The following is an 11,122-nucleotide window of genomic DNA, read 5'->3' as shown; positions in this document are numbered from 1 at the left end:
CGTTAAGAGGTGTGACAATTGCCAAAATCTTTTACGAGCGCGAGCAGAATAAAGCTTAGAAACCACTGAATAAAATGCAGCAAGAAGAAATATATGAATGGATAAACTGGACCAATAAATGGCTGATCGCGAAATGGTCGTCGTACAGCTTACAGTCAAAATGCCTGCCAAGTTAAAGTGCTGTGAAATCGTCTTGCTACTCCACATTCTGCAATTCCATTGAGTTGTTGTCAGTATTATCAGATAAGCCTAGACAACTAAAATCATATTAACCTCTTCTTTCAAGTCCATATAGTATATACCGCAACCATTCACAAAATAAAAACTTAACCTTTCGCACTGACCGTCGATGACAAAAACGCAAACCCACTCGAGAATATTTTCTGTACTTGTTTGTGCACTCCAGCCTGTCTGAGTAGCCGTCCTAGTTCTTGGGTTGAAATGAGCTGAAAAGGCAAAGAGAATAGAGAGATGCGTTAAATATACTGTGCATGAAGGTTTTGTCGGAATAACTGTTTGAGAAGAGGAAAATTAGGTTGTGTGCGTAGGCGACTAAAACTCAAATATCAAACGCTCGCTATGCCCTGTAGGTGTCCACTTCTTACAACAAACTATTGAAATCACGCTGCAGTGCTTTATTACCACGTGTGTGTGTGTGTGTGCGTGTGCGCAAGAAATACGAAAGAATCGTCGAAGTGACAAAAAACACATTCATACTTAATTACATACTTTCCCGTTGATACAACGCTCATAATGCAGTGTATAATTATATCAAAGTAAATATCAATTTAACAAGATCATCTGCTGAAAATCAGAATTAGTTTGTATAAAATACGAAAACTTAGATACGGCTTACAGTATTTGCTCTTCTCCGTATCGTAGCCTTTTTATAACGCAATATCGCGTTATGCAGAGTAAGCGTATAATAAGACCAGGTCTGCATCAAACACGGAGGCAGCAAAGGATCGACACTGCGACGAAGGGTGGTTTACTTGGTAGAATGCACAATAGCGCATGTGACGCACTCTAGACATTGGGTAAGCGCAGTAAAAGTCAGTCCAGTGTGTAGGTAAGGCTATAGATGACCAGTAACAGCATACTGAACCCTTGCTGCGCTTGCCTATTTGGTCTTACCTCAGACAAACCGTTTTGATGTCAATTCAATGTCGATCAATTGAATTTCCGTCAACTTTGCCAAATATGGTTCTATTCAAGTCCGCTTAGAGGAATAAAATAAATGAAAAATGTATTGACCTATACTACTAATACTATTATGAGCATGTGACATCTTTTACCATCTTTTTCCTGCAGTTTCATCTATATTATCAGCATATATGTGTTACGAACTTTGTTCCTCACATGTTGCGTGGTTGCTTTTCATCATTTTTTCGTTTGAAGCGTTTTTACCAATTAGCACTTTTTACGTGCTTATTAACTATTTTTATCCCTTGATTTGGCACTCTTGTTGAGTAGAAAGATTGTGCGCTTTTTAAAGAGGTTAGTCTGAGTCGGCGTCTGGCTGAGACCAATTAAATGTGGCTTTTCGAAGATCATCGGTTTGTTTCATTAGCGTGATAACGCTACACAGTCTCACAATTGAAGGTTACTCACAGTTACTCGCTGTTACAGGTGTAGGAAACCGAAACATGAGTTTCTATCAGTGTTACTTACAGTTTCGTCTATAGATAAATTTAATCCGACGTAGTTCTACCGACGTGTCTCGGAAGACATTAACATTACAAATAAAGTATAAGAGATATTTTCGACAAGGTTTTGCAAAACTTTTGATGCTGCTTCTGAACGAAACATATGACGCAAAAGAATAATAGATTTTGTCCTCATGAAATCACGACGCTCATATCGATGTATGAATTACGCGGGCACTTATTTATTGTTATTCATAAGAAAAACAGACAGGCTTTGTTGCCACCACACCTGCTCTGACTTACCAGGAAGTAACTAACAGATTTATTTGCATTGAAAATTGAGTCAGTAGTGTAACCAAGATTTTCCTTAGCCAGGAATCTTCCCGCTCTAACGGCTAGTCTCTTAGCCGGTTTTGCCTTGTTAACTTTTAATAGCTTTTTCTCTCATAAAAACATCCATCTTACTCGAAAACCAAAACGTAACTGCCGACAATCGTCGCCCAGCCGAGCACAGTACTACACCAAACAAATTCCACGCGATGAAGGAATCAACGTGGAACATAAAATACGATACTAATTAGGCCTTTGGGGTAACTACGTGAGACGTCACAAGAAATTTGATAAAAACATGTGTACAAGAACAAGTAAAAGAACATAAACAAGTAAAACTCGGCAGACCGTGAACATGCATAAAAACAACACAATGCGAAGAAAAGACGGTGTATAATGTGGTGTCTACAAAACAGGTGCATAAAAATAATCTCGTGACATAATTTCGTTACAGTAGTTCTTTGTTGTGGCGTCTTACACGTTCTCTTCAACATAACTTAGTTAAGCAGGACAGACTTCTTGTTAAACCACAATACATATTTCCACTTTTCATAACCAAGTGACTCACAGGTAACTGGTAAGAAACGAAATAAAAGGAAGCCGAGGCAGCAGTTGCTATCAGTGTTACTTCTTGTCTATAGACGCAGGTGCAGCTGAGTTGTGTTTACTGTTAGACCGGTTAAGGTATGAACGAGTATAATGAAAATGTTACCACGTTTCAGATCGTAAATCTTATCTTTAACCTTAATTACAATGATAACTCGAACATACTCAGCGACCATAAACGTGTAAAGGAAAACTCAATTAAAGGGAATTAATTCTTATACTGTGAATTAGTTGACAGGTGTATTGTTCAATATTTTCTTCTTCTGTATTTCTTTTATTTCTAACATTCCATCTGCTTCAATGTTATCATTGTGTAAGTTAGGGTTAAATTAGGGTAATTACCCGAGATTCACCATGCTTGTATCCAACTTTTTGGAAACAAAATGGGTACTTTCGATACTCTGAAAACGAATAAGTTCCTTTTACATAGTTTCATTTATCTGAAACACTGCGTGGGAAAGTCGAATGTTTTAAACACCAAACCTTCTATTGTAAAAATTCAAGTTCGATTTCGACTGAATAATGTAGAATAAACCTTTCAATCTGTTGCATGTTTTTCGTCATAAAACTTCTTAAAACAACAAAGTAGGAAGGAAAATTTACGTTTTACGTCGCAAAAAATAACTTTTTTCCCAACAAACAGTCGTAAGATAGAGATAATTTTAATCCAACGTAGTTCTACCGACGTGTCTCGGAAGACATTAACATTACAAATAAAGTATAAGAGATATTTTCGACAAGGTTTTGCAAAACTTTTGATGCTGCTTCCGAACGAAACATATGACGCAAAAGAATAATAGATTTTGTCCTCATGAAATCACGACGCTCATATCGATGTATGAATTAAGCGGGCACTTATTTATTGTTATTCAGGGGTAAAACAGACAGGCTTTGTTGCCACCACGCATACTCTGACTTACCAGGAAGTAACTAACAGATTTATTTGCATAGAACAATGAGGCAGTAGTTCTTTGTTGTGGCGTCTTACACGTTCTCTTTACTATAACTTAGTTAAGCAGGACAGACTTATTGTTACACCATAATGTATATTTCCACTTGTCATAACCAAGTGACTCACAGGTAACTGGTAGCAAACGAAGTAAAAGGAAGCCAAGACAGCAGTTTCTATCAGTGTTACTTCTTGTCTATAGACGCAGGTGCAGCTGAGTTGTGTTTACTGTTAGACCGGTTAAGGTATGAACGATTATAATGAAAACGTTACCACGTTTCAGATCGTAAATCTTATCTTTAACCTTAATTACAATGATAACTCGAACATACTCAGAGACCATAAACGTGTAAAGGAAAACTCAATTAAAGGGAATTCTTATACTGTGAATTAGTTGACAGGTGTATTATTTAATATTTTCTTCTTCTGTATTTCTTTTATTTCTAACGTTCCATCTGCTTCAATGTTATCATTGTGTAACTTAGGGTTAAATTAGGGTAATTACCCGAGATTCACCATGCTTGCATCCAACTTTTTGGAAACAAAATGGGTACTTTCGATACTCTGAAAACGAATAAGTTCCTTTTACATAGTTTCATTTATCTGAAACACTGCGTGGGAAAGTCGAATGTTTTAAACACCAAACCTTCTATTGTAAAAATTCAAGTTCGATTTCGACTGATTTATGTAGAATACACTTTTCAATCTGTTGCATATTTTTCTTCATAACACTTTTTAATACAACTAAGTACAGAGGAAAATTTACGTTTTACGTTGCAAAAAATAACTTTTTGTTCCAAACAAACAGTCGTAAGATAGAGATAATTTTATTCCGACGTAGTTCTACCGACGTGTCTCGGAAGACATTAACATTACAAATATGTATATTACATTAGGTATAAGAGATATTTTCGACAAGGATTTGCAAAGCTTAAGGAGCCCGTACGTTCGTAATGTTGGTGAAAATGTTTGATGTCTTACTAATAACTTTACTGATGTTGCATCAACCCAGACTGTCCCTACAAGGTAGGTTGCAACTGAAATAATTTCAGAATAAAATGAATACATAGAATGTTACACAAGATGTCACATATAAAGGATACATTTATTTTTAACTAAGCGTTTTGAAAAATCTTTATTTATCTACAGAATCAATTTTTCTTGGACTATGATCCATACAAACTTTTGCTCTATGTTTTAGGACATGCATGCTGTGTTATTTTTCATAGTTACAATGTGTTGACACCCAAACAGCAATATTTTGCAAATGAAACTGAAAGAATCCCCAAAGTTTACGCGTGGGCGCGATCATATCGTCGCTGGTAAGAAAATTTTATTGAGTTTAGTCTCAGTTAGTGATGTGTATGACAGCAATTCGGAAAGTTAACTCTTTGTGTGTTTATGTTAATATAATAGTTAATCATGCTTATCAACTACTTTTTTAGGTTCAATGTTGAAGTGGTTGATGTTGACACTGAAGGTTTCCGTTATCTCCTTATCCCATATCATCGTGATTTTTATATGGAGACTTTGGAGTTAGACTTATACTGGACTACGTCATATCCAGGTTACAAACGCGTGGTGGTTGTGGCGTTGCATGTAAAATGTCTTCATCGCATGTAATGTATAAATAATACTTCTCTTCCTGTATGGTCTTAAAATGTTCCCATCATGAAAACAGGAGAAACTGAGTTCTCGGAGACGTTCGGTGATAAATGGCAAGGCGGGCCCCTTGATATTCCATCAATTACATGGTTTTCAACTCCGACAATCTCAGAAGTTTCCAAAGACAAATTTTCTGTTTTGGGACGAGAAATCCATATGAGCGAAGTGCATAGGTTGATGAAAGATGCTACAAAAGGGTCAGTGCTTCAGGGCTTGCTGGCAATATTAATGAACACCGGTTATGGATGAATTTCTGGTTTGAATGCAAACTTTTTCAATGCTGTGAACCGCAGCGTTATCCCGTGAAGTCCCAAAACAATCGTATTATTGTTGACAGGAATTTTCCAATCAATCACACTACCTCCAGCGAGGTTTCACTTGAGCTCACAATCAGAGGTGAAGTTATTTTCGTCGATCAGGACATCAGTTTTCAAGGACTTAAGAAGATAGAAATATACGGGAGAAGAATGGTCTCGAATGATAAAACTCTCAACTTTACGGTATCGTGACAATTATTACTTAAATAAATTATCAAACTGGGTGCGATGAAATAGGGTATTACTTTTTTATCTTAAAGTATTATCAGTTAAAAAGTAAATTTATTGGCGTTAAAAAGATGATTCTGTTAAATATTCTAATATACAATTTTTTAGTATGCGGTTTTTGCATACGATGAAACAGCTCTTTTTTCTTGGGAATAATTACAGGACATTAAGTAAATTTTACAGGCACCTAAAGTATGCGATGAAATTGACGGAACATCTTGTAAGTTTTTCGTAAAAGCACCACTTGGAACTCCTGGGAGGAACGGAAAATCTGGTGTTGACAGCCCCGCTCTGAACGTATATCTTTTTGAATTGGTTGGAGATCTCAATATTCTTACTCGGGTAAACAAAGAAAAGTGCTAATGTTAATTTATATGAGTAATTAACACAAAACAAAATTTAATATCAATTTTTAGACTTCGAACGGAACCAGGGGACAAGATGGTGATGATGTAAATGGAAGGATAGATGGAAGCAAAGCTGGTTTATCTGGTGATGGTGGAAATGCTTCAGAAGTGACCATTTCTATTGTAAAAACAAGCGGTCAAATCGTTTTAAATCAAGTAGCCGGAAACGGAGGACTTCCGGCCGAGCATGGTAGTAATTATGCACACGGAGATAGGTATTGTGAAGAAAAACTTTTTGTAAATGCTGTCAACTATATATGTTACCGATATTTAGTTACCCATAAAGAAGTTACCTTGCAAAACGTCCTATGTTTGTTCTAATTTTTGCAGAGTGGACGGCTTCAAGCTTTATCCTGTTCCGAATTGGGTAGGTAAATATAAGCAAAATGATACCAATTACTTTATTGCATCATCACACATTTAGTGAACTTGTTTTTGCGAGATTTTAATTCAGTAAAATGCCAATGTTTAAAGGATAAAAGAAACAAGCAACGCAATCTTTCTGTAAACTTTCTTCATTGTTTTTTTTAATCTACCTATTGATTTAAAAATTCCAGGGTAAAGATGATATTGTAAAACAAGGAGAGATAAATAAAGTTGAAAACTTAAAAACCTGGTTTATTGACGACAAAGACCTTCTTCGCATCATGCAGCGCAGCGGGGAATCATTATTTTTGCGAAATTTCACAAACAAAGCTGGCGATGTATTTGCTTTCGTAAAATCAGTCACTGAAGATAACTCTGAGATCAATCAACAAGTAAAATAACTAATTTTGAACTTAATTTAAATAAATTAAAGAAGGTTACTTATGAAATTTTTTCCTTAGGTTTCATTCTTATTAAACGCAATCGTACAAGGATTTGACTATTTTGGAAACACCGAGGAATACGCTCCTGATTTAGATTGGTCTGTTTTACAAGATCGGGTGAAAACATTACTGGAAACAGGTAAGAGTTTTGAAGAAACCTATAATCAAGTCATGGGCGAGGTTTCAAATATCCAAGTTTTAGTAAAACGTTTCTAATTTTGTCAGGAAGCGTAACAACGTATTATAAATTAAACTTGTTATCTATTTACAGGTGGCGGAAATTCATGAAATTATGCAAGCCATTGTAACCGACAGCAACCTGAAAGTTGAACGACAACTATCCTATGAAAATGACGAGCTGGAAAGGCGTAAAGCTCTTAACATAAAAGCACTGAGAGAGCTTGAAACGAGAATGACAACTATTAGGACACACATCAAGACCTTTATTGAACATATTCCAGACGAAAAAGTAGGTTACATACAGAAAAGTAATGACCTCATTGTTTCGAATAACTATTAATTGTTCGGCTTTATTAGACATTGTCCATCTAAATTAGTTTATATCACAGTAAATGGAAAATAAATAATCAGTGTAACTAATTTTGTAAAGGCCTATTAGTGTTTTAATACCAATACGTTATTTTAATTTTTTAGACAACGTTTAATAAAAAATACTTTTTTATAAGATTAACATACCTGCTGTGATCAATTTGGTGGGCGTTTTTTTTGGCTTTGTGATCAATCTTGCCTTAGCGGATATACCAGGGGCGGTGGCAAGCATTGTATTGGTAAAATACTTGATTTATTAAATTGACATGCGGAAAAAAGTATGTCACAAAAATTTGAAACAAATGTTTCTGTGTATAAATGACAGACACCGTTTTATATAGTTTGCAAGTTCATCTGCTGAGATGGCAGCTGGATGTAAACTTCCTACTATAAACGAAACAATGGCCACAATACAACAAAGGTTTGACTTTAAAACTTTTCAGGAAAAAAATAAATTTTGTGAGTTTGTTCAGAAAATAATTCCATATGAAACAATTATGTAATTTTTATGACCCAGATTGACTTTCGGGGTCATGTACAATGATGTTGGTCCTGAACACTTGGATTTTTCTACGTTAGACTTATCGGCCGTTCCTGTGATTATGAAAAGTGACTTAAGCAACAACAAGGCAGAACTAATTAAGGAATTTTCTTGTATACTAGATTCAACAAACTCACCAGAGGTAAAAAGCATCAACAACATTGCTTATTTTGTCCACCTACAGCTAATACAAACAGCTTATTTGCCAATCATTTATCACAACCTTACTTGAAAAATTATTTTATTACACGTAGTTGAACCCACTGTTGGACAATTTCTTTAGGAATGGGGATTTACGAATAAATCAGATCGATCGACTCTTAAATTTTAACATAAGACTCAAGGTAATTTTATTATTTGATTGTTATAGACGATAATGATGGCTCCCGTTAAAAATAAAGCTTGAAATTTTCACAAATCATCAAAGAACTGTCATGATGCAAAAATAACTGATGCTCTTTGATCAATTCAGAACAACCTTAACCACATGCGAATAATTGAAGAATCGCAAGATGCTGTCGACGCTCCAACCGATAAAGATTCTGTCCAAATGCAACTCGCTGACCTCGTATTTAGGTAAGCAATTGTGCAGGTAAAATAACATCCGGTTGTAATTTCTTGTTCGGGGAAATTAGGCCATCTTGTGGCATTACCGGAATGAAGTTCCAGTAAAAATACATGACCAACGTTACTTTGTCACAACCATGCTATCAAAACAAATTGGATAAATTATAACATACTTAATTTCTACATATGCAGTTTGTATCAGCAACAGGAAACAAGGATCATTAGATCCTTATACGAGTTGTCGAAGGCCTACAGGTTTGTCAGTTTGTGGGATTTTGACATTATGGGCAAATACATCAACACGTTTGGCGATCAGGTACAAATATCCTAGCTTCCAAGCGTATTTATTTGGGTTTCAAACGTGCGCACCGCTACGATATCTTTTTCGTGCTGTTATGGATCTCCTAAAATATATTAAAAGTTCCGAATAAAATATTCATACAATGAGTTTTCGCTCGAGTTTGTAACTTGAAATATATGTAATTTAGGTAATGACTACTGAAACTGGTTCCCTAAATGGGATGTTTCATTTACAAAATATCTTCGATACCTTGGACGGAGAGCGAATATCTTTCCTTGACTATATGGTTTCTGAAGCCGGGCCAGAATCTCACACTTTTAATTCTGTCTGGGAATACAACAAAGTAATGTTCTGCTTCTAAATCAACTGAAACCAAAATTCCGTTTTTGAAATACAACGTTCTTTTTAAAAATATACGAATGCTTTTTACTTGACGTATTGGAACGAAAACTTACAGGAAAACCATGCATCCATGTTTCAATCCCTTCATGAAACTGGTCAGTTCATTGCTCACCTCAAACTTGATCCGGCTTATCTCCAATGCGAGAATTGCTTCAACGGACGATTGATCTCGATGTACATCGAATTAAGCGGTGTTCCCCAAAACGATGAAGTCCCCTCAACGTAAGGAGTTTAAATCCGACACTTGCTTTACTACAATCGTAGACTTCGTTGACGATATCGTCAAAACCTACAATTTCAAATCGTCAAAAAATGTGTTCTTATGCAGGGTGGTTCACTTTGGCGATTCAAGTTTTCTTCTACCAGGCAAGGATGGAACTGAACAAAGGGTTGTGACGTTACGGCAAACGCCGGGAGATGTCGCTGGTGGGAACGTGATGACGTTTGACTTCAAACATCTCGTTGAATCCAGAATTGATCCAGCTTTGGATGAAATATTTGCCCAGGGGGTAGGCCGTAATACTTAGTATACTATACATAGACGTAGCCAAGGGTGGGAGAGGGCAAAGGGGCCATGGCTTTCTGCTAAATTTCTAAGGTTTGGACTATCAATAACTAATTTTCTCGCATTTACGAGCGACGAATAGACTTTGATCGTGGTGCTATTTGCTAATGGAGTTGTAATGTTGTAACAATTGCAATGTTTTAAAAAAAAAAATTTTTTTGAAAAGTGAATTTTACACTGATGAAAGCTATCGACTTAACACTTGAATTATTAAATTAGTTTGCCAACTAAACATTTTTTGTCGTTATATGTTTGGATAGGCGGTGCCCGAAACAAAGTATTGTTAATCAAAGTCAAAATATTTGCCCCTCCTCCCAAAATTTTAGGCTGGCTACGTCACTGATATTATAAACCAAAAAGAAAAATCAGCAAGAGTCTTCATAACAACAGCAAACGCGTTTTTGTGTAAAGATTTTTCTTCAAAATTTCAAAAGTTCATATCACGTTGAATTTCAGGGTAATAAGTTTTGTGAAAACTTCGACAACCCTCATGATTTTTTTGCTGGAAGGCCATGCAAGAGTCCTTATGCAACTTACACGGTGATTGTTCCTAAAGGAGGCCACGAGTGTAGTTTGAATCCTGATGACTGGGTGTCTGGATCGAACTGCAAAGGACTTGACTTGACAAAGTAAATTTATTTACTTTTTGTCTGTTAACAATTGAAAATAAACTTTACTTACGAAGATATTCTCTACAAGGTTTGATACCATTCGTATCTACATCAAAATTAAGTCTTGGAGCAATTACCTGACTCGGGATCAACTCATTCTTGAGACGTCAAATCAACAAGAGCATCAACAGTGCATTGCTGCTGAGAAATGTCCTTAAATAAAGTTTTCTGTGTGTAAATATATTGATCTGCAGGATTAGACAAAATATGTTATAACAAAATCATGCCTATGTAAATAAGTGGTCCTAACAATTTGCTGATATATTATCCTTAATGATTTCGTGCAAAATGACATTATAGAAAACTTGTCATCAAATAAAAATTACATGTAACCAAACACGCCTGGCCAGCAGACTTCTTGTCAGCTCATTTAAGTTTTTGCATAATTGCCAAGTTTTCATAGTTAACTATGAACAGAATCTGTGTTAGCGACTGTTCGTTATCGAAAACACATCAGTGTCAAGGCTACTTAAACGCTCTCCAGAAGATTTCCTTAATGTAATACGTGGTACATTGTGTCACCCACACAACCACTCCGGTATGAAGACCACCACCGCAATAAAACCGGC

The 11,122-nt window shown here is 35.9% G+C and overlaps 2 protein-coding genes across 3 annotated transcripts; both read left to right on the top strand.

Annotated features, from left to right (window-relative positions):
- The first annotated feature begins 4,433 nt into the window (after window positions 1-4,433).
- LOC143450744 (uncharacterized) lies at window positions 4,434-7,927 on the top strand. Of its 2 annotated transcripts, none has more exons than XM_076951404.1 (13): window positions 4,434-4,557; window positions 4,761-4,853; window positions 4,977-5,098; window positions 5,213-5,393; window positions 5,534-5,696; window positions 5,925-6,083; window positions 6,158-6,363; window positions 6,479-6,515; window positions 6,706-6,906; window positions 6,976-7,096; window positions 7,229-7,426; window positions 7,644-7,745; window positions 7,848-7,927. In XM_076951404.1, the coding sequence occupies exons 3-11, from the start codon at window positions 5,053-5,055 to the stop codon at window positions 7,243-7,245; spliced, it is 1,131 nt and encodes a 376-aa protein (XP_076807519.1). In that variant the 5' UTR covers window positions 4,434-4,557; window positions 4,761-4,853; window positions 4,977-5,052; the 3' UTR covers window positions 7,246-7,426; window positions 7,644-7,745; window positions 7,848-7,927. The 2 variants fall into 2 exon arrangements, with proteins under 2 accessions (XP_076807519.1, XP_076807518.1); XM_076951403.1 differs by having other exon boundaries at window positions 4,440-4,557; window positions 4,733-4,853.
- A 77-nt stretch (window positions 7,928-8,004) lies between these two features.
- LOC143448498 (uncharacterized) lies at window positions 8,005-10,711 on the top strand. Its single transcript, XM_076948269.1, has 9 exons — window positions 8,005-8,189; window positions 8,302-8,391; window positions 8,520-8,623; window positions 8,807-8,930; window positions 9,103-9,258; window positions 9,373-9,539; window positions 9,646-9,826; window positions 10,339-10,511; window positions 10,582-10,711. Exons 1-9 carry the CDS (start codon window positions 8,040-8,042, stop codon window positions 10,709-10,711), a joined length of 1,275 nt encoding a protein of 424 aa, XP_076804384.1. The 5' UTR covers window positions 8,005-8,039.
- The last annotated feature ends 411 nt before the right edge of the window (window positions 10,712-11,122 follow it).

The sequence above is a fragment of the Clavelina lepadiformis genome, chromosome 3, assembly GCF_947623445.1.
Source record: "Clavelina lepadiformis chromosome 3, kaClaLepa1.1, whole genome shotgun sequence".
Lineage (NCBI taxonomy): Eukaryota > Metazoa > Chordata > Ascidiacea > Aplousobranchia > Clavelinidae > Clavelina > Clavelina lepadiformis.
Note: the sequence above shows the minus strand (reverse complement) of the source record. Positions and strands in the feature narration are given on the sequence as shown.

What these genes read in the sequence shown, in the direction of transcription:
- LOC143450744 (XM_076951403.1), top strand. Translation starts at nt 4,485, where the DNA reads ATGTTGGTGAAAATGTTTGATGTCTTACTAATAACTTTACTGATGTTG. An exon ending in CTGGACTACGTCATATCCAG is followed by an intron (nt 5,099 to 5,212) that starts GTTACAAACGCG and finishes TCATGAAAACAG; the next exon opens with GAGAAACTGAGTTCTCGGAG. An exon ending in ATGAAAGATGCTACAAAAGG is followed by an intron (nt 5,394 to 5,533) that starts GTCAGTGCTTCA and finishes TATTGTTGACAG; the next exon opens with GAATTTTCCAATCAATCACA.
- LOC143448498 (XM_076948269.1), top strand. Translation starts at nt 8,040, where the DNA reads ATGTACAATGATGTTGGTCCTGAACACTTGGATTTTTCTACGTTAGAC. An exon ending in ATTCAACAAACTCACCAGAG is followed by an intron (nt 8,190 to 8,301) that starts GTAAAAAGCATC and finishes TATTACACGTAG; the next exon opens with TTGAACCCACTGTTGGACAA. An exon ending in AAAGGACTTGACTTGACAAA is followed by an intron (nt 10,512 to 10,581) that starts GTAAATTTATTT and finishes ATTCTCTACAAG; the next exon opens with GTTTGATACCATTCGTATCT.